Below are 23,756 nucleotides of genomic sequence, written 5' to 3'. Positions count from 1 at the left end.
AAAAGAAAATCGGACTCAAAACATGTAGCCTGTTCTGAGGTTGTGCTAATACAACTGTTTTTCTCCCACGAAACGATGATATTCACAGTATGGAAAAAAATAATTATAGTGTCACGTCTTGTACAGATTTTCCTGTCACCTACTGATGGGCAATAACATCTACTGTACCATGAGATTTATGACCAAAACAACAATCATGAATACACAAAAACATATCAGTTATAAAAATAAAGTCATAAAATGTGTACAAAGAAAGACAGACATATGATTAGAGAATAAATAAAAATGTCGCCGTGGTTACAATCCCAGTGTCCTGTAGTAAAGTTAAGAGATAAAGAAAATAAATTAACATTGATTTCTAAAAAATCTTCCATTCAGAGTACCACTCGTCATTGTGTTTAATGTTGGGAAATGAAAGAAGACAGAAGCCCACCATCACCTGCTGTAATATAAAAGGCCAAAAATAAACAGTACGTTGTACATGTTAGTTTGAAATACAATAGACACAAGATGTGTGTTGGTTTCCAGTCATGGATATTCACTGCCTGATCATGCTGCTCATCAGATACTCAACAACAAACAGAACTAAAACATGATAAATATTAGTGTGATGCCGATCTGTATGAATGTACAAGTGCACATTGGCTCAGATGAAACCAATAAACATTATTGAAAGAGTCTGTGTGAGTCTCTGTGTGTGTGTGTGTGTGTGTGTCCATGATGTTTTAGTGAGCAAGAAAAAAAAAACCAAGCTTAGGTCAATGTTATCACTTTTAACAGGAAAGCAAATGCTAAAAATCAATAAGAGAAATAATAGACCATCTGCTCTCACTTCAGAGAGGCAGTTAACAGCAGTATGTAACGGTAATGGATATTTTACTTCCAATAAGTGCTATCTATGGGTCCACTTCAAGAACAGGAACTAAAACTGAGCCAGGATTACTTCCTTCTGTGGAACACGCATTTCCGAGTGATTTCATCAGCAAATCAATTGGAGTTAAGTGCCAAAAAAAATTAAATCCCACAAATACAATTTAAAGCTGCACAATGAGAATTTGTTGGTGAGTTCAGATTAACTTGGTAGGTAGGTAGCGTTTAAAATTGTTTCCAACTGCAGCTGTGAAGGAAAAATAAACAACAATGAATTATGAAGATTTTTTAAACTTTAGTTGAATCTTTCAGAGGAAGTTCATTACGGTCTTGTTAGGAACTTTTCATGTAAGCAACAGCTCCAATTGAAATGCTAAATGCAGCTCAGCACCAAGACATGCTGTACATAAGGGCAGACCTGCCTCACCTTTAACAAATACAGAGAGTGAATCAGTTGCACCCAGTGCACCTGCATGTGGGTTTGTTTCGATATGACTCAACCTGACTGGGGTTTATTTTGAGATACAGGCAGTTTCTCTGTTGTCACTGTATGTGCCCCTCATTTCAACTCATCCCAGTGGTTGTATTTGCTAATAGTGTTACAGTCCAGCTATTGATGTGCCATTTAGGCCCAAAGTCAATAGTTAGAACATATTCTGAATTCAGTTACATTTTCTAATAGTGTTTCATTAACTGAAAAAAAAAAAGGAAATGGTGCAGAAATACTGGAGAGAACACTTTTCATATGTGAATGTCTCAGGACACATCCAAGTGAACTCACGGCCTGGCCGAGAAAACAAAAGAGATGAGTGTACTGTACAGCACTGTGATTAGATATATTGAGTTGTGGTCCAGGAAGAACGAAGAGGGAGGGAGGGAACAAACAAACAACAAAAATTAAATCACATTCACATTTTCTCATTTGTACACATGCAGCAGGGGAAATAGCCCTTGTCATGGAAAGGAGAGGGAGTGCAATATGAAGGATATTAATTTGAAAAGATGTCCCATTCCCAGGTAGGAGCAATATTATGGAAGTGACTTGCAACTTGGTCAGACATGGTCGTGGAGTCACCTGTGAGATACAAGAATTGTATATAAAAGAAACTAAAATAATATCAGGCCTAATGGTAAAGGGATTTTCAAAATAGAAGTTGCTCCCAAGAATTATTAAAAATCATCAACCTTTCAGTCAGTCATTAACACAGCAGGTAAAGAGAGGAAACACAGCTAAAAAACAGTGGTTAAAAGCATCTGAGCCAACACAAAGAGCCCAGACTTGTTTTTAAAGTGGTTTGTCCTCGAATAAAAACTACAGTTTTATTGCAGATCTCAGCATCTGGTCGAACGCTGTGGTACTGAATTCTGAGGGAAGTACCGCAACTGTTACCAATCGCATGCTGTGGTCACCTGGGGGGGGGGGGGGGGGGGGGGGGGGGGGGGGGGGGGGGGGGGGGGGGGGGGGGGGGGGGGGGGGGGGAGTGTGGAAGGCAGGTGGTCGTACTGTGGTGCAGGGGTGAGGGTTTGTGGGGTGACAAGGCAAAAAAAAAACAAAAAAACAGCACAGATTGTCAACACTTGCTTGAGCTAAAACTCTGCTTCACTGTGTGTTTCTAATGGGGTGTGACTTGTTCACAGGACGTCTACCTTCATCTATTAATGGGACTGATGAGAAGGAATGGGGGAGGATAGAGCGTCTCATTTCTGCCCTCTAGTGGAAATTTAGTGCCTGCAGAACTCAGGGGGGGGAGGGGTCACCACTATGGCACACATGCATGGTAATTGGCATGAAGAGGAGCAAGGTATGGGGTGCAGTGTTTGATGTAGAAATGTTAGCATGTACAAACATTTAGGTGTCAGCGTCATGTTAAGATTTAATATGTACACACGTCATTGTGCTTCTCAGGTGCCGTCACTGTCCCTGTGTTGGATTAGCCGGTCCATGACTCCCCGAGTGTGTGTGTGGAAGTATTTGAGTGTCTGTTTCTGTCTGGTTTCCAGTGTTTAATGCGTGAATGCCCAGTCTATAGAGTTATAACAGTGCCATCTTCCTCCAGACTCCGCCTCTCCATTGCTCTGTCTGGCGATGGCGTGGACGAAGTGGCATTGGCGTAGCTTAGTGATCCACTGCTGCCGCTGGCTGGGAGCGTCCCATTGGCGTTGATGGAATGGGCGGAGGCGGAGGTGGTGGTAGTGCGGAGGTTGAGGTGCGGCTCGTACCGAGGCAGCGAGGGCATGCTGTAGTTGGAAGGGGTGCGTCTGATCGGCTCGGCCTCGCCTCCTGCCTCGATCACCAGGTCCTCATCTTCCTCGTCGCTCTCCAGTTCCCCGACGGGGAAGTTCTGGATGATGTGCGATGGCATGGAGGCCGCGGCACCGACCCCACCTTGTGATGAGTAGCCATAGAAGCTGGCACCGCTGTCTGACGAGCGTCCCGAGCTGCCAGACGCCGCACCGCCTCCTCCACTGCGAACAACATTGTTCCGCTGGTTGGCAGGCTTGACGGTGATGATGAGGTTGTGGCTGTTGGCGATCATCATGTCCGTCACCTGGTCCAGAGACTTCCCAGCCACCTCGATGCCATTCACCTCCAGCACCTCGTCGTTGACTGCTAGCAGGCCGGTGCTCTCCGCCAGCCCGCCAGGCACCATGCGAGAGATGAATATCCCCGGGACCTTCTCCAGGCCCTGCGGAGTGACCCGCACGCTGGAGCCATCGCGGATGTAGAAGCCCAGTGGTTTTTCCTGGCCGTGCTTGTACAGGCGAACACGTCGGTGCGTCTCAGGGAGGATGTCCACATCGATGATGGAGGAGACGGGGCGAAAGTCCTTAGGGAGGCTGATAATGACCGGAGGTTTTTTCCTGTTGGTGTCAGGCCGCAGAAGAACCGCAGAAAGCACTGTGTTTTTCTTCCTGGTCAGCGAGTCGGTGCCAAACGTTGTGTAATCAGCTTCCTCTGCAAAATAAAAAAGATGGAGGAAGCAGAGAAAGAGAAGAAGAAGACAAAAAGGGGAAACGGTGGCAGAAAGAAGAGGAAGAGAGAAACAAAGAGGATGTTGACAAAAGCTGGTTAATTTTCCATTAATATCATTGTGAGCTCATTACACATCAAGTGGTTATTCAGGCTGACAGTCTGTTGCATCATGTAGTTTCAGAAGAATGAATAATGCTTTGTAATAGAGCAGCTCTGAGCCTCAGGTATCGCTGCAGGTGGTCTGTGCTGAACACAGACAAGAAAACCGATCCCCAGAACTCCCCTCAGGTCAAACTGATGCAAAATGCCATAGCAGCCAAACGGGCGCCCAGTCCCACTCACAGTCCTTCATCAGCACTCTTTGACATGCTGCCACCCACAAATCAGCCTACATATGGTGCACAGGGATGCTGTATTATAGATTTAATGAGCATATGGTTGGTGTCATAGATTGTCTATGTGAGTCGTCTACCCTCATTCTTGGATACACATGACATTACTGCTAAATAAAAGGACAAAAAGTCACGAGCAACAACTTTTAAAAGGACTAGTTAGATGATGATAATAATTGTCCATTAAAAAGGTCCCATATCTTATCCTAGTTTACTTTAAACTGAACCGTCTCCTGGCTGTAACTTCATGTTTAACACAGATATGGGAGTGGAATCAATCCTCGCGTCTAACTCTCAGCAAAAAAAAGCGAGATGAGACTATTTTCCCCAAATGCTGAACTACTCCTTTAAAGATTTTTTGGCATCACCACTCGCAGATGAGAGACAGAGTAGTTCTGACAGGCCAGAAAGGTCACATTTGAACCGAGAATATTATGGTCGCATTTTAGCTGCATGAGTCACTGGGATACCACAGAACTGTGTCCTTTGTTATGTACATTTTGAGGTGGAAGTGTGTACACTGTCAAGCTACTATAGACTTCAACCCCCGGTGGTTCACATTAACGCTAGCCAAGGGCTGGCCAGGTGAGGGAGGGAAAACCTGGACCTTGGTTCTGTAATAGTTAACCAGCATAATATAAGTTGCTAAACATTAACTTGACTTTCAATTTCTTTTTTTGCTATTTTTTTTTTGTCACGTTCTGGTTTTATTTTTAACATCTTTCATCTGAAAATGGCCTAAACTTTTCACTTCTTGCTGTTTTTAGCAGCACTTTGAAATCTCTGTTTTTAGATGAAAGTGCTCTATAAATAAAGCTCTGGCAATCTTACACTGAATACTTCTCCCCTTCCTGTTTGACTCTCCCTCTGAGTGTGTGTGAGTAATCTGGGAAAACATCCACTCAGGTGGCTGATAAAGATTCCAGCTCTCAGGTTCTGACAGGTAAGCACCTCACCACTCCCCTCTCCATCCCTAAAACCAAAACAAAGGATCAATTGTCCCAAGAAAGAGCAGCAGTCTCGCATTTCAGTTCCCATGAGGCACGAGTCTAGTGTATAACATTTGCTATATCTTTGCCAGCCCTGACCTTACGGGCCAACCACACATAGCAACAATATCGTCACAAGAGTGTGTGAGGTCGAAATGCTTAACCAGTTTGTCTTGCCACATTCATAAACAGGGCCATAAAAAGGAGCAGAGAGGACACACACACACACACACACACACACACACGCCTCCCTCCATCACTGACACAAGGGTTGCTCTTGCAGTGCAATCATGCATAGGAGGAGGCAACCCTCCACATCTCATTTCACTCTTTCTAGCCTTTTTTTTCTTTCTATCTAAACCATCCCTCCATCTCCAGCATGTGAATAGTCAGACCTGACAATAGAGTTATAGTTCAGGAAAAAAAAAAAAAGAACGTGACGGACCCTCGGGGCCACTCACAAAAATACACACACACATACACACACACAGCGAAGAGATGCTGTTCTGGTGTCAAATGATATAAGCATGTATCTTGATTACAGCATGTGTAACTCTACACACAACATATGCAAACATATGCAAGCGCAGGAGTTCAGTTAAACACACACACAAACAGAGAGTACATGGGTGTCTATACGGTTTATCTGTGGTTAGTGATGATGCCCGAGCTCTAATGAAGAGCAGCGCAGAGAAACCCAATACCCCGAAAAACCATAGCTGCATTATAGCTCATTAGAGCACACAAGCAAAGCTCTCAGTCTAATTGGCTACAAAGGCCTACAGGCAACTCTCAACATAAACACACACACACACACACACACACACACACACACACTGTTCCTTGTTTGAAAGTACAAATGACCTTCTTTTGTTTCCATTTGTTTAATTTAAACACAAGACTCGAGAATAATACCACCCCACTGTCCCAGTGATACTGACATATAAAATATTCACAACACTCCTCTGTGCTTTAGCTAAAACAGGTAACTAAAAGGCCTGTAAATGGCTGTTACTTTACATAGAAACACCACAAACAACCCTTTTAATGACAAAAATCCCCAAAACAACCAACACTATGTTTATGATACATGTATCTGCCCATTCACATCCATCCTCTCAATCCCTTCATCCTGTCAAGTGGTTGCAAACATTTCATTTTAAGTCATTCTAAAATCTGCCCAGGTTTTTAATCAGACTGCCTATTATCAATTTATTCTGGTCAGTTAGAGCCACTTATAACTCACTGTGTGATAGAGGTACCTGACAGATGTGCATGTACACCAAAGGTTCGACCTCTGTTGCATTATGGGAATATCACTATCAGTGGTCTATCCATTAAACCAACAGTGCAATAATAACAACCGGCTAGAGCAGAATGGAGACCGTTTGTGGTCCATTATAGTGAATGGCCAACAACCTGCTACCAGGCTTTGAAACAATGGGGTTGGTTGTTAATGTCTATCTATTAGGTCAGGAAAGACAACACTTCTAACCAGACAATCTGACCTCAGCATGGAAACAGGACCGAGACATCTCAACAAGAGCCACTGAAGAAGCTACGTGGCTAAAACGACAAGATGACTGAGTCTTATGATTATTATAAGTCTAAATTGTCCATCACTTTATTTAAGCTATTCCGTTTTTTTGTTTTGTCTCTGCTGTTGTGTGGGTTTGAACATGTAGTACATATACAACACCACTTTTACTCCCCTCAGTGCTCAGTAAACACATGAAGCATGACTAAGGTATGCAGCAGCCACAGAGTGTACAGGTATGCAGCTGGCTCGGCTAATGATTAATGAAAACAGTCACAGGTCAACTATGACAGAAGGAAATAGAAAAGTTGTAAAATGCCCAGATTTTAAGAGGATATTTATCACAAGGCTGCTTTCTCAAGAATAGAGAACTTGTGTCAGTGTACTCCGCCAAAGTCCCACCTCTTCTAAGTAAAATGAATGCAATTCTTCCACTAAAATGACCTGACTGATTACTCACACATGTCCAGTTAAAGGGGTACCCCACCAACACACAGGTCAAGTGACCGTTTGCTAAGCCTCACCCTCGTTACTGTTGCTAACACCTGTCCAGCTTTCTGTCCTTGGATGCCACGTATGTAGATTATAATCACTTTAGCAGATTTACTACTGAAAATTTCTTTGTTATGTAAAGGCGTCTCGCTTCTGGTGAAGAACTGTCAATTTCCTGGCTAGTAGCTAGGGTTGCCACCACAGCTGTAAAAAAAAAAAATGTCTTAAATTTAAACTTAATGGCAAAAAAAAGTAAAAGTTATAAAAAAAAAGTATAAAATAAAACTTAATGGCTGAAAGACTGAGGCTAAAGCCACATGTCCCCGGCACAAAGTTAGCATTAAGTTACTACTGAAGGTAGTAAGATAGTTAGCCAGACATGCTAATGTTTGTAGCTTACATGAGAGCACTCATTATGTTTAGTGAGAGAAGTCCTCCAACCAAACGATTATACAGGTCATTAATTTTTCATGTCATTTTTTTTTTATGAGGACAGCTTTACACTCTATTTTTGGATTTGGAGAGGGATAAAAAAAGAAGAAGAAAAAAAAGCATCCTCCCAAAGCCCTTTATATACAGACTAACAAACACTCTTACTACAGTAGGGGTTTAGCAAACTGTCAATTAACTAGACGTGGATAGTTTGACACAGCCTGTGAAAAACAGCTGTTTAATGTATCCTGTGACTGTGGAGGAGTTTTATCGAGAATGAAGAAAAAACTAACCCCTAATTATGTTATAATGATATCATTAGGGTAATGTCAGCTTGGGGTTGTGATTTTTCCATAAACTGATGTTACAAACGTGCATTTGAAGGAAGTCAGTGTTTACCAGGAAGGTAGGGTTGAACGAGAAGATGCTATTGGTTGCGTTATGGAAAATGTAGGATCCAGTGTTTACCTGCAAACTAGCTCTGTCGGTTGCCTTTGCTAAAGCTGCTCTTCTCTTCAAAAACCAAGATGCACCTGCAGTGCATCAGAATCAGAGCTCATACTTCAGGCATTATTCACAAACCCTGAATAGAAAACATAATCTTCAACCATGCACTTGCCATGGCTCTGCACAGGTTAGGTATTCCAGCTATGCAATGGCTGCTTTGATTTCCCACACTGTGAATGGAGTCAGTGAGGAGCAAAGGAAGCGAAGCAGCGGAGGAGAAAATGACAACCCAGCAACACATCGTCACAAGTGAGGACACACAGGGAGTTGCTCAGTTTCTTCTCTGTACTATGTAGCTAACACACACACATTACACGTAAGCACACACGGGGCAAACAACTAATGCATCTCCATCGTGACATTGAAGAGACTAAGACAACTGTGCCTAAGGAAACCACTTGTGTGAGCTGGCGTGGATTGGTTGAACACATCATCTCCCTCAGTGCTCTATTCTCCACACACTCTGGATGCATCACGCTCCAACTCTGGACTCTGTCTTTAAAAGAGCCAATGTTAATGGCTCAGAATAAGTGGAATGTGCAGGCATTCATAACTCGCCACAGCCACTGACACCATTATATCTTCTCCGGGACACTAACCATTTATCTTGACCAGAAACATATTTTTGTATGGTCTAAAAATTGAAAATATATATACACAACTAGTATTAGATGAGTGTACTTCTGAAGAGCTGCAGCCTTTTGGTGCTTGCACATGCTCCCACACTCTCATTACACCCACTTGTCCAGTAACCACTACACCTCTGGTTACACGGTGTTACAATTATGATGGTACAGGATGACAAGGCTTTGGACTTCCTTGTAATGTAATGACTCCTGACGACAACGATGACACCAACGATCCATTATTTCCTGGTACTTGTCCCAGCGGCTGTGTGAGGGAAAACCTGATACTGTGTCCAGGTGAAACTACGCAGTCAGGAAGGAGCCATGTGACAGTCATAGCACTACCACTATCACTACCACTAGTACTTTAAGTTATACTACTGCCTCTTTATGAGGCTGCTCTAAAAGTGATAGGATGCAAAAGTAAAATCTTTATTGTGTGATACAACAATTCACCACTAATGTAGCTACCACTAGGTTTATATAATATAGATATACAGTGACAGATGAAACATTATGAACAAGGTCACAGAACATAGTATTAATCTACAGAGACAAAGTGCTAAAAGCAAAAGACCACTTCAGTGAAACCAGTCTTCAGTATCCGAACATAAAACACGTCTCAATGTCAGAGTAAGAAAAACTCTGAGACAAAGACAGTTAGTTGAAGGTTGTGGTGTTCTGGAAACAGTCAGGTTTGTTGATGACAAGCCTGGACGTTCACTGCACAGCCGGTGCCACGGTGTTCCTGACACAGAACGATACAAGAGAGGGGAGGAGGGGGAGTGTGTGTGTGTGTGTGTGTGTGTGTGTGTGAACTTGTGCAGCTGAGGAAAAACCAGGGGTGGAGTAAAACAAAAGATGTGAAAGAGGCAGGAGAGACAGAAATACACAGCAAATACACACAGAGGAGAGAGAGAGAGAGAAGAAAGGAAAAGAGAGGAGGTGATAAAAAAACTTTCAAAGGAGTAAATTCCCGGAGGGTTACTATTCCTGGTGTGGTGAGCATAACTCCCTGGCACAGCCCAGATAAAAGTGCCTTAATGCTGCTGATAAGAGAGGGAGAAAGAATTGGAAGGAGTTGGGTCAAAGGGAGAGTGCTGAGAGGAAAGGACGTAATAGGGACAGCAAGAAAACAGACTTATACAGTGTGCCGATGGGAGTGAGGTGTCTGGGAAAGGGAGATGCTGTAGAGACCTGCAGAGGCAAGCTAAGGCAAAGACAAAGCCTTGATATGTAGCTGAGCTGCCAATTTGAAGAATTACTTATTAAATCCATAATTGAAAAGGCCAGGCGTGAACATTAGCCTGTCTCTAGGCCTCCTCATATAATCTCACTCATGAATTCTCTGTTATACTCATCAGTCCCGCTTTATTACTCTGTCCTGACATGAGCCATTTATCAAAAAACACTGAAACTAAAATCTATACTGTAGGGGGAAACCCAGCTTTAATGTAGTAGTATGTAATGAACAATTAGCACTGCTTTCTACAGGTCAGAGCGGACACATTTTATCTGCCAGTCGACACCCATATACAGCACTTTTCTAGGTGCATGTTTGCATCTCGTCACTGCGGTATGAAGCAATTCCATCAATTTCTTTTGTGCTGACATAGACACCTCTCTTCTTCCTGCAATACCTCCTCTCCACCTCACCCTTCAATCCCCCCCCCCCCACCACTTTTACTCAATCTGTCCTTCAGTCTCTCTGCAGGAGCCTTTTCTGCATCTCCACCTCTGTTTGTCCCTCTTGGTCTTGCAGATTCTCCTCTTTCTGCCTCCTTTATCCTTCACTTTCCTTGATCTGTTCTCTCTCTCTCTCTCTCTCTCTGTCCTCTCGATGCTGTGTTTTTTTTTTAAAGCTGCTACCACTGGTCAATCGAGCACAGGACTCAGTGGTCCTCTGAGGCCAGCACTGGGCCCGTAGCTGTAGCATCTGGTTTGGAAACAAAGGTTTGTCTTGTGACTCGATGACCGGGACACGCTGCCAGGAATCAGCATCAGGCACACAGACTGGTAATGGAGGGACTATAGCTGGAGCTTGGACTCAGGGTAGCTAGGAGCAGGGACGCGTCTGGGGCTGAGGCTGGATTTGAGCTTGGGACAAGGCAAGGTAGGGGACAGGGGCAGGTCATTTCGGGGTGTAGATATCAGTATCGGGTTACATGAAGGAGGCGGAGTCTTGGGTATGGCCGCCAGATCTGGGTCTGAAAAACCGAGCCTTCTACGCAGCCCTGCTACATGTAGCCTCCATGAGGAGAAGGGGGAGGAATGACTAGACGTCGGGGAGGACGGAGGAGAGGAAGGGAGGGAGGAGCAGACACGTGGGCTGGGGGAGCCCGGGTCTAGCCTCACAAGCCTGTCACTCATGCGTCTGAATAGAGACTTTACTTGAGCGGGGGTGCGAGTTGGGGGACTCTGTACTTCTGGCCCTGTCCTGCCTTCACCATCTGACCCTGGAAGACAACACAGCCACCTGTGGTTAGATCTGGCCAATGAGGCGAGTTTTCCCGTTGCCAAGGTGACTGCACAGTAGTGTCAGCGATGGAAAAACTTTAAGAAAATACACCACTGCATTCAAGTTCAATGCGTGGGACAGATTTTTTAGTCTTGGTATTGTGCACTGTCGGACTGTTATGGCTTAGGACACTTAAAAACAAGGCAGCCACCATTAATGTTATAAGTATCACCTTTTCTCACTATGACAAGTCAAACTGTCTGCAGTGAGAAAAGCACCTATCAGTGCACATTTTAAAGGCCAGCGTTAAGTGTCAACATATCCTGATCTTAGCTTAAATATGCCAGATAAATCTTGTAATGCCGTGTCGTTCAAAGATTCAAATTCATAACTTAGAATTTGTCCTTGATAATTACTTACTTGGTAATCACTTCCATTAGAATCATTACAGCCCACATGGACAGGAAGCTATTACAGCAACCAATAACCCTTTCAATGTACACATGGGCATGTGAGTGTTGTTTTAACTCTGTATGTAGGATGGATGAGGAGCAAATAAAATAAAAACAGTGGCAGTAGTTAGGCAACGGTGTTTGGAGTAGGAGTAACATGTCAGAGCCTGCTGACTGGTGCGTGGCTAGCCAGGGTAAATATGCTGGAATGGAGCGCTGACAGAAACTCACAGATAAGCATATAATTTATCATGCTTCATATCAGTATCACTGCGGCACAAGGGACAGAAAGAATGCTTTTTAATTAAAAATCAGCATGAAATAGTGCTCATGAGCCAAAATAAACAAGATACCACACATGATCACAATCTAAAGTATCATAAAACTCTGTTACTGCCATCAGTGATTTTCTTCTTTGATATTTTTTGGGTGGAAACCAACTGCCATCTTAGGTGATTTTTCATTTCTTCAAACATCTTTCAGTTTACATCCATGATTTTTATTTTTAAATACAAATAAATGACTTTACGTCGGTCTCCTCGCTGAGAGAAGTCTACCACCCTTGGGCTTGTACAGCAGGGTCTTTGTTTCCGCTCATTGAGACAGTCTTAAGTTTTCTCCAACAACTGGCAACATATCAGCTAGCATTTATGACAGGCGTTTGCGTCCCAAGCAGGCAAAGTTCATTTCCAAAGTCCATTTCCTTCCCTCCCTCTATCCATTCATCTTCCCTAACCAGCTCTAAGCTGAGAAATTCTGACTCTTTATAACAGAGAGCCTGGACTACCACTGTCCCCCCCCCACACACCCCCGTCTTCCATCTTCGCCACCCTCCCTCCATGTTGCTGCAGCCTGCGTTAAGTCTTATTCAGCCATGTTTCAAAGGGTAGAGCGTAAGGTTTTAGCTTGCCTGGCTGTGTGCTCTCTCTGGTCTTAAATGTTCTCTGGCTCTCCTCTTTCTTTCACGCGTTCTCGACTGTTCACCCTTGTCTTTCTCGGTCCATCTACACCCCCTTGCAGATTTGAGCCCAGCTCTGCGGCTCAGGGTCTAGTCCGGCCTGCTGTCCTGTCTAATCTAGCCAGCAGACGTGATCAGAGCCTGGCCACATTCCACCCAAAATGCCCCCCCACCCCCTTCTTCCTCCATCTCTCTTTTTATTTCTTTCTTTCTCTCTCTCCCACCCTCCCCAGCTTGGGCCTCACTCTGCATTCCTCCCTCACTAATACTATTCCCACTTTCCTCCTCCTCTCTCTCTCTCTCTCTCTCTCTCTCTTGGTGCATTCCTATCACACTTACACTACTCCCTCTCCTTTCCCCACATCTCTAATTACATGCCTTGCCTAAACAATGCCTTATACATTACTCCCTCTTTAATACTGTTTACTCTCTCTCCCTTTTCATCCTTCCATCTCTCTTACTGGGCCTAAGACATGTTCCTCCTCCACGCATTCCTCCTCCAGTGCTATGAATCCATCGTTCCCTCGCTCATTGCATACAGCATCCTAGGGGGATAATTCGTGCTCTGTGGGAAACTTGAGATCCAAAACAGGGAAGGATGATTTTTTACTATTTTCACAGATCACGCTCCTAAACTTCTCTCCTGTGCTCCGTGGGGAAAATGTCATCCATTACACCTGCCAGCACTTTGTCTCGCATGCTTTAATCCTTTCATCTCAAGCCTGCTGTATAAATCTCTCCTTCCTTACATGTTGTGTTGCTCATTCTGATTTGTTTTATGCTTTGTCTCTTTCATCCAAATCTTTTTCTTGCTGGATTCATCTGGCTCTCTGTGACCCCCCCCCCCCATCTCCATCACTGTGCACCTACAGCATGCTCCCTTTCATTACTTAACAGACTCAGTACATTGTACACTGGTATCCTGCTCTGCTGCTTGATTTGCAGGCTGGGTACACTTTATCTGCGTTGCACTTTCACACTGTACGTTTCCTTTTCTGTGGTTGAATGACTCATGAACTGGTGACTATTTACTAAGGCAGTCCCTGCTGGGATATGCAAATACAAGCATTCCTGTTCCTTTCCATACCTTTCCCCTCTACCTTACTGGTGAAGAGTTGCGAGCCATTCAGGACTGAAACTGTGAGAGCGATGAGCAACGTCACCAAACAAAACCAACACCCTGGGAGAAACTGCTTGAAAAGCTGATTCCTACACATGGACGACAGTCTGGAAACTCTGCTGTTGGATGTTCTGGATGACAGACAGAGGCAAACACGATGTCAACCCAGGAAAATCTCTTCACAGCCCGTCAAACATAAACTTGGGTGTGTCTCACAGTTTCCATCAGAGACTTTACCTGAAATGCAACGCTCAACATTTCAGGCCTACATGACAATATCACATCATTTTCACGAGCAACAATGTGATTCTACTCAAACTTTTTTTTGCAATCTACTGTATGTGCTAATACACAAGAGGATATGTGAAGCACATGGCTCACACAATCACATCAATCTTGGGATATTTGGGGCGGTAAAACACGTCAGCAAGAGCTAGACCGCTAAAATCAGCCAGGCCACTATATCGACTGATATTAAAACAGAGGTGCTAGACCAGCTCTGCACTGTACATACCACACCAGTATTGACTTAATGTATTCTACTTTATCCTGGCTGCCTGTCAAAAACCAGACTTCATCCAAGTATCCTGTTGTTAACCAGGAACGCAATTTTCTCTGGCAAACATGAATTCTTTTGAGCTCAGCTTAAATATACCAATCAAAAACATGAACACTGAAGAAGAAGAGTCAGTTATGTCTTCCAAGACCTAAAACAGATTATTTGAAAGATGTACACAGAGTTTCCTCAGACTGGAACCTTTTACCGATCTACCTTAAACAAATCTCTAATCCAAAGAGTTTCAAACCACAAGTCAAATATATAATATAGTTATTATGGTGTTATGTAAAGACATTTATGTGTTAGTTTCCGCCTTATTTTACACTGACTGTGTTATCCATTTTAAAATGTATGTTTTATTTTATTTCCTCTTGTAACCTTTGTTCTTTAATAACTGTTAATATAAAGATCTTGTCCCGTATATATTTCCTATACGGCAGGAAGACAAGCAACTGTGTCAGCAGAAGCTAATAAGGATCCTCTTCACAATGCAGTAAAGAAATACCAAACTGTGCCTGAGGTAATCTAATAGTGTGTCGGCGTTGTATCATTTTTCCACCAGAGATCACGGACAAGTTCATTTTTCCAATGTAAATCAAATCTAAGGGAGCCATATCAAGACTGTTGTTTTATGTTGATATATCACAATCAGAATTTCTAAACCTCCATATACTGATCATCAGTACTGGCCTCAAACATCCAGTATCCGTTGGGCTGTTATGATAGATTATTTTTGTTGTAAAGATCATTTTGTGTATGGTTTTCATTTCTAATTTATAATAATTTCAAGCTAAGTATCACATTATCACAATACTCCAATCCAAAGATGCATGGAAAATAAGGAGTTAGGATAAACAACAACTGACACAATGACTGACTGACTCTGGGTAGCAAAAGGCCAGATGTGAAACAGCCATGTTTAGTTTTGTTTAGTTTAATTCATTTATTTATTCAGACCGGGACAATGCAATTCAACATCGTTTTAAAGCAGGGTATGAATCTAATGTGAGTTTATAGCTATTGCTAATTCTCGACTCCTGTCGCTAGTTGGGGTTTTACATGTGTAATGGAATTAAAACAGTCAATAGCAAAAACAACACGAAACAGACAACATCATTGATAATACCCTACAGTGTCTCCAAGCAGCTGACTAAAGCTGCTCTTTGTCAGCATTTAAAAACAGAAGTCACTGACATCACACGACAAAAATATACATCATTGCAAAGAGAAACCAACATCAACACTACTCAGTGGACAGTTTTGTCTTCGACAGTGACAGACACTGACTAATGGCCACCATGTTCTCCACTTACACTGAGCTTAGCAAAAACAGTGTGAACCAGGAAATAGCTCTTAACAGCTCCCAGCTATCAGGGATCATAACGTGCTGCCTGAGCTTGGAATGATTCAGATCTCATTGATTGTTGTGCTGTTTATGGACAGAAATAGTTGGTGGAGTGTGTCTGACACACACACACACACACACACACACACACACAACTCACAGCTGCACGAGAACATCAAACACACTGATGAAGTTTAGACAGACCACAGACAATTTGTGTTTTCAGGTTTGAATGCTAGCAATACTGCTCCCAGCATGCTTTGCATCTCTCATCAGCCTTACAGAGACTCCAGCACTGTTAATGCACCTATGAACGGGCCTCTTCATTGCTTGCCATGGCAACCGGTAAACAGTGGACACCTCGCTGCCAGCTCGGTAGTCATCAACATATTGTTCACGGGTGGAGGGCGGGGCGTAGGGGATACCCAGCGCTGCTGACTTCTGCTGGTGTGTGCTGAAGCAATTTTTAAAAAAATGACTCGTCCACACGGACTCAAACACTTAGCCCATTTTTCAGCAGTAAACAATACGACAGTAGTGGCTGGTCAGTGATGTAGCGTTGATGCAGAAACAACAACAAAGCGGCCATTATTCAAGAACCAGACCACAACAATACAACAACAGACACTCACAGCCTAACATCCATCCCTCGATCCATCCATTAAACCAGCTGCGCACCAATGAATGAACAAAACCCACAGAGCACCTATCATGGGATATACATAACCTAGAGTCAGTCACGTACGGACCGAAGTGTCATCATATCAACTGAGACAGTCTGTCTGAAATCCTCGTTTTTTTATCAGCTCCAAACACATTTCCCAGATATCAGTGTAATAAGACTTCTCTGTACTATTCCATGAAGGCCAAGTTGGAACAAACGTTGGCCCACACTGCTGCCTTGTCTGAAGTCCGGCTCTTATGCAATAATGACCAAACTCATCACATCTGACTACTGACCATCTAATACATTTACATAATCGATCATTTACTGTCTCGGAGGACAGAGTGGTAGTCTGATGGCATTATAATCAAGCCTGTGACTGTAAGACTGAAACTCTGGACTGTGGTGTAGTAAACACAAACTGGTTTAGTGGGATTACTCAGCAGTCAAGAGCTGAAAACTGTGGGAGGGCTGCATAGGTGTGACCCTCCCTCGATGACCCCATGTCCCTTCACTATGACATTCCTCCTATGCTGCTGATAACATGAACAAGTTTGAAGTTGTCTTGCTTAATTAAACACAATCTCCTTTTGGTTTTGGGTGGTCATTTGTGCAGATACCACTATAACAACAAACATGGGCCTGAAGAGCTAATTATCACAAAAACAAGTTCTCCAACACAAAATCATTATGTTCCCCAAGAGAACAGGATTTAAAGATGTGGAAAAAGTTTCCTGATAAACAAACAGAGCTTCGTGTTCAGCGTTAAAAATGTTCTGAGTAGGCCTGACATACCTCACTTGGCCCCAACATAGACAAGCCATTAACTCACAATAGAGCCATCGCTACAGATAATAACCGGTGTCTGCAGATATATAATAAATGATTTATAAGCTGCCAATTTGCTGCATCTGCACACTGCAGAGCCTTTTAAGCTTGGGACCAACTGTTACTTAGCAGTAAGGTGAAGCAGGGGGAGAGAGGGGGATAAATAAGGAGGGAAACCAGGGTCTGAGGGGAATGGGGTCTGCAGGGGGTTGTGGCTGCATTAGTGTTAGTGTATGTCTCCTGGCTTTGTTCTAGCTTTTTTTTTTTGTTGTTACAAGGCAGTGTATGTGTGAGTGCATGACTGATGTGTGATGCCTGCATGACTGTGTTTTCATGTTTTATTGTGTGTGTGTGTGTGTGTGTGTGTGTGTGTGCGTGTGAGCAGCAGTGAGCCCAGCATGGGGCTAGTGTCTGGAGCATGTAATTGAAACATGGTCCCATGCAGCGCTACACAGTGACCCCACTAATCTCCTCCTGACAAAGTGGCTTAGCTTGTATAGGGTCATATGGCACAGCGAGGCAGCTTAAACACAACAGAGCGTGCGGCTCGACCTGCCACAGCCGACAGACCCTGGAGCCCTCCTGCATTCAACAGGTCGCACCCAGCAACTCATTAGTTAGGATGCACTTCAGGAATCAAAAAAAAGTTTTAAAAAAAAAAGAAAAAAAGAAAAAAAGGTAAAGTTTTAGATTTGTAGTCGAAGTTGATGCAACCCCTACGCATGTGCAAACAATGACTAGCAAACCATAAATTACAGCAAACAAAACTTCTTCGCCCAGCCCGAGTCTGAGACCACTTTCCCATTCACTTTTGGATGGGACTGACTTTTGGACCCCACTGTAAGCAATTCATTAATCTTTTCAGAGGCTGGCAGAAGAAGTTGTGGTTGCTGTAAATTATGCTATGCTGCTATGATACCATGTACTATAATAGCAGGACAATCAGTATTGTAATCATTGGTAATAAGTTGTATACAGAAAGTGTATGTGTTGAACTTGAAACCCTGATTTCCTAAAACTGTCTGTCAGCAGTCACACAGTAAAGATATGCCTCCTGTGTGACTGCTGTGCTAAATTACACAACTTCTTAATTAGATGAGTACCCCCTGGGCAGATTGGTAAATGGTGATCAGAGAGAATTTTAAAAGGGAAAAAAAAAACCCTGCAAGTATTCATTTAGTCTTCGCTGCTCTTTACATTAGCTTTTTTTTTTTTTAGTTTTGTTCAGCCTTTGCAGTGAAATTTTATCTGTAAGTAAACACAGCTTCTCAGTAAGGTCGCAGACCTTTAGCTATGTGGTTCAGAAGTGGGACACCAAAAGGACACTAAAGGGATTTAGTAGTTTGTTTGCAATGACAGCTCAATGTGGACTGTAATTTTATCTTTTTTAATTATCTAGACAAAATACACAAAGCCTAACATAGCCTATCCCATCTTTCTAAACTGTTCTGTTCAAAGACCTTAGTTTGCATTTTCCTATGAAAGCAGATCTGACCTAACAAACATTTCAACTCTTTGTTCAAACACTTCCTCTGTGCTTACCTTTCCTCTGTAGGAACAGCCTGAGGAGAGGGCTGGCAGTGGAGATGGCCTTGTGGTAGTTGTCATCATTGTTGATGGGCAGCAGGTCACCGTGCACGTCTGCGTAGCCCACCAACAACTCCACGTTGGGGATGCGATGCACGTGCTGCAGGAGGCCATAGAACTCGTCAAATCGGCCCGGCTTTGACCGATCCAGAGAGAACCGACGAAACTCTGCACCAAACTGGGACGGGACACACAGGTAAACATGTGAGCACAATCGCACAAACAAATATACACATAGTTATGAAGAAAAAGAGTCTAATTTAAGAGCCAAAGCAAAACAGCCTGAGATGTAGTAAAACACTAATGCATACATACAATATATGCACGAAATATTAATGAACATCTCTTCAAAGAGTCTGAGATTTGAGGATGTGACTGATAAGCACACACTAAGCTGCACTGGTAGCTTTCATGATTTCAAAACCACTGTAGGCTGTGTGTAAGAGAGCTGTCCTCCATGTGGACAAGCTCAAACACACCACATGTAGTGAATTATTAATGTAGACTTTGTGACGTGTGCATCTCTATCTTTCTGTGTTTGTAGATGTAGCATGTTTAAGACCGAGCAGTGCCGTCTAATGAAGCTGCCTGACAGAACGATTGGTATGCAGGTGTTGTAAGAAAGACAATACAGCACACATGTATTCCCACAAAACACGTCACTGGCTTCTGAGTAACATCATAATCAGCCTGGCTGGATCAATGGCTGCAAATGCCTGATTTTGGGCACAGTGTCCCATTGGTGGTGTTGATGACAAGTACCAAGTGTTGTGGTTACTGTTGCCCAGCGCTGACAAATGATGATCTACAATTCACTGCCAGCCTGAACACTGGTCATCTAATGCATTAGTGCAAAACAGGATCATATTAATTACAGGTTAGGGAAAATAATGGTCCCAGGGCTGTTTCTGGTAAGTACTTGCATTAAAGCATGAGAAGACAAAACTTTTTAAATGACCCTGGACTGCTCAGTTTGGGACGCAAATAATAAGTACATGGTTACTTTATGTGACGTTAGCAGTTACAACCTATATTGCAACTGCTAACTTAAGAGGTAGAGCCACAAAAAAAAAACCAGGCCAGAGTTTGTGTCAACACATGTAACTAGTTCTTAAAAACTAGTTTTGAGCAGCAAACAGCGCCTCAGGGCCCATTCCTCAGCATACGTGTGTAATCGTGCCACAGGCAGGAGGCAGACAGCCTGTGGCGGAAGGAGCCATGAGCCTGTCGCAGGCCGTATGACACCTGTACGCACAGGAATATGACATGACAAGCAGCTTCTAACACATCAAACCAGGTTAATTTGACACAAACGTAGTGAAAATTGTGTGAATGTCCCACTGGATTATGCCAAGAGGAAAACTTCATCCACACTTTGAGTCAGTATTTGGTAAGAGAGCAGGAGTGGGGGGGGGGTGTGGAGGAGGCTGTGACAGGTGACAGTGTCTCACTGTGGCGTCAGCTGACAATAACCTCCACCTACACCTACAAACTTACTAGCTAGCTACCAAACTTATCGGATCGACTTATAATCGAGCTACGCCACGCTTTACATCAAAGTTTTAAATATGGCGAGCTACCAGCGAGCTAGTCAGAGTAACAGAACCGGTGTTGGCTAGTTAAGCTTTAGCTCGTATCTATGTAATTTGTACGATATCATAACTTGCTATCAAGCCACTTAGCAGGCTAATTTTAGCCTGAATAATAACCGCAAGCAGAGTTGAGATTTACAAATACAGCACGGTAAACTGACAAATAAGTCTCCATATGCACCTTGCTCTTCACCTCCACGGCACTCAGAGAACGGTTGCTCGGCACTCGGTGGTTTTTGTTCATGTTTCGCTAGCAGCGGGACCGCCGCCAAAACCCACTCACACACTCGCCCTGATCCTGCCGCCGCCGCCGCCGCTGTGTATCCAAAATCCGTATGTGTGAACCAGTTATTTCTTCAGTAACACGGAGTGTCCCGCGACTTCTCGACGTCCGACGTGTTGTGTTGTGTTGTCTCTCCAAGAATGTGACAACGGCTGCCAGCCAGCCAGCCAGCCTAGCTCAGCCCCGTGTACTTATCTCCTCTCATAGTTGCTGATGCCAGCGCTGCTACAACACAACTACTACGTACTGTGCCTCTGTTTTACCTCTGCCTATGACTCTACCTCTGTCTGTGTCTCTCTCCCTCTCTCCCTCTCTCCCTGTGCCTAGAGAGCTGGCGACAACAGACTTCAAAGTAAAAGACGCAGCCTCTGTCTTTCGCTAACCCTTGACTTCAAAATAAAAGCCCTCTACCTCCCAGCTCCCATTAGACAGAATGTGATCACCTTAATATTCACACATAATGTCACTGTAACTGAAATCATTATGACGTGATGACATTTATTTATTTATTTGTTTGTTTGTTTGTTTGTTTGTCTGCAGGGTAAAACATAAAATTACTATAAAAATGTATGATATGTATACACACACACACACGCGCGCGCACACACACACACACACGCTCTCATGCTGTATACACAAACACACACAAGGAGCTAAAAGTTTATACAAAGACCTCCTCTAGAAACTCAAGGCAAAACAAACAGAATTATACTAAACAAAAACAACAAGTGACAGAAAGACTACTTCAAAAAAGAAGAAGTAGAAGAATCAGTGAAAAAATATAAATGTCCTAATGTTCACCAATCAAAACTGTAATTTGAATAAACAAAGATGATGAACAATATGTAAGTCTGAATTTTAACATTAAACATCCAAAGCCCTTTCAACATCCCCTTTAGGAACTATTACTATACCATTGAAATTATTACCGTCTAACCTATAAATAACTAATATCAGTAAGTATCTATACATATACACATACATATATGCTACTATACTACTTTGTAATAAGGATATGAAGAATCAATTAGATTTTAACTAGAAATACATTTGCCATTATATTTTACAATGTGTGTGTATCATCAGCATATTTGATAGGGTTACTATTTATAGTAAATACCAAGTATATTAAAGGAGTCGTTACAATGTCCCATATAGCGCTACATAAAAATTTATGTGGGTAATAAATGTAAAATGTTATGGATGACTGCAGCTGGTTTCTTACTGTATAGTGACATCTTTTGGCCAAAAGGCATATAGGCCTACTGCTGCAGGCTGCTTACCCAGTGTATGCATGTACTTTCATATGTATACGCTGCATAGTTATAAGTACAGTACGTCCACATTATATAGTGATAGTGATTCATGTTAATTTCTCCTTGAAGAAAATAACATTTTAGATCAGTGTTTTATCTCATAGTTTATAATGAATTACTTTTATGGCAGCCAGTCAAACATGCCAGATCTTCAAAGTTCATCAAGCTTTTAATTAAATAGTGACAAATTAATAACCTAAAAACCTAAAAAAAAAAAAAAACCATCACTTTCTTTCTTTAGTCAGTTTATCTTAAACTGAAAAATGTTTCACCTTTATTATTTTTTAATCAAGTACATGGAGTTTGGGCAACAGCTTCCCAGCATGGCTCTCTCATGTTTTAACCTGAGCAAAACTCCACCCATCCAGAATAACTGGAATCACCTGTGAGGATGTTGTAGGGTCTCTAAAATATTCCACTGTTATACATGCATACATGATATCAAAGTAAATAAATAAACTCCTTGAAGTTTATGATGGAAGATGTGAGGAAAAAAGAACAAAGGGTGAATCATACACTTAAATTAATAATGACTGAATTCCATGTATTTAGACGCACTCACTGACAAGACATCACTTTATATACAAAGTCAAAATGTTATCAGCTGTGCGGCTTTCATCAGTGTCACAGTCGTGGAGTGTAGCTGCCTTTTAAATAACAAATACACAGTGACTTCCCTCAAGATAATTAGTATTGCACCCGGCAAGGCAATCAAATACATGACAATCAATGTGCATCCAGCATTAGTACAAGAAACTAGTGGAAACTAGTTCACCACAGGAAAATGTGGGATTCCAACAATTAGATACCACAGTTAAACAGCTGAGACAGAACATGTGTACATAAGAATTTAATAGCAGGAAGGACCTATGTAATCTAATAATGGATCCAGGTGTACACTGTAGACTCCAGGCATGCAGCCATTCATAAAAATACTTCCAAATGCAACATCATTTCATCACTGAAACACGACTGGATTGTATTCTTCATTCAGGCCGTTAGCATGCATGTCCTTCCCAAACAATTCAACCAGAGTTTCATCAGTCCTCAAAACATTTTCCCAGAAGCAATCTAGAGTGTCATGGTGCTCTTTTGCAAACTCCAGGCAGCAACTTCCTCCATACACCGTGATCTATGTATGGCAGACTCATGAAGCTGATGTTAACCAGCTCCAATTCTTCTTCTTATTTCTTTTAGCCTTTAGCTGTTACTCTGAGGTTCTCTGTTACCTTACTGACGCCCACTAGCCACAGAACTAAATCATCTCCATTTATAGACAGCTTGTCTGACTGTAGACTGATGAATATCTCAACTCTTTGACATGACTCTGTAACCTTTTCCCTTCCAGCTTTATTTAAATCAACGATTCTTGATAAGTCTAAGTCTTCTGTCAAAGTTAGAGTCAGCTCTAAGCCATACCGCCCATCTGCCTACAATGTGAATCTTTGAATGATGTTTTCAGTATGAGCAAGAACTAAACAATGATTTGTGTGTTATTAGTTAAAACAGTTTTGTGTTTGTTCATAATTGTAAATTAGATGAAGATCTGACCATATTTTAAGACAAATTATACATAAATGCAGCTAATTCCAAAGGGTTCACTTACTTTTTTCTTGCCACTGTAATGACTTCTATTAAGGCAATGACAAGCCAAGCATGTACTCTTATTATAAAACCAAGTAATACATATTTAATCATATCAATTTAGGACTCAGGAAGAGTATTAGAGTGGATTATGGTTTTCCCATAGAAAGAGCAGAATGAGGAATGTGGTT

The 23,756-nt window shown here is 42.5% G+C and overlaps 1 protein-coding gene across 1 annotated transcript; it reads right to left on the bottom strand.

The window, feature by feature from the left end:
- Nucleotides 1-2,352: 2,352 nt before the first annotated feature.
- Nucleotides 2,353-20,770, bottom strand: pard6b (par-6 family cell polarity regulator beta). The gene is made up of 3 exons (XM_022762929.1): nt 20,564-20,770; nt 18,746-18,968; nt 2,353-3,826 (listed from the first exon to the last, which is right to left on the bottom strand). The coding sequence occupies exons 1-3, from the start codon at nt 20,624-20,626 to the stop codon at nt 2,895-2,897; spliced, it is 1,218 nt and encodes a 405-aa protein (XP_022618650.1). The 5' UTR covers nt 20,627-20,770; the 3' UTR covers nt 2,353-2,894.
- Nucleotides 20,771-23,756: the final 2,986 nt, after the last annotated feature.

This window comes from Seriola dumerili, unplaced genomic scaffold, assembly GCF_002260705.1.
Source record: "Seriola dumerili isolate Sdu_G_001 unplaced genomic scaffold, Sdu_1.0 BDQW01000454.1, whole genome shotgun sequence".
Classification (NCBI taxonomy): Eukaryota; Metazoa; Chordata; class Actinopteri; order Carangiformes; family Carangidae; genus Seriola; species Seriola dumerili.
Note: the sequence above shows the minus strand (reverse complement) of the source record. Positions and strands in the feature narration are given on the sequence as shown.

Coding starts and splice junctions, on each gene's coding strand:
- pard6b (XM_022762929.1), bottom strand. CDS start 20,626: ATGAACAAAAACCACCGAGTGCCGAGCAACCGTTCTCTGAGTGCCGTG. Junction 18,969..20,563: donor CCGTGGAGGTGAAGAGCAAG/GTGCATATGGAG, acceptor GTCCCGTCCCAG/TTTGGTGCAGAGTTTCGTCG. Junction 3,827..18,745: donor GCTGTTCCTACAGAGGAAAG/GTAAGCACAGAG, acceptor TTTATTTTGCAG/AGGAAGCTGATTACACAACG.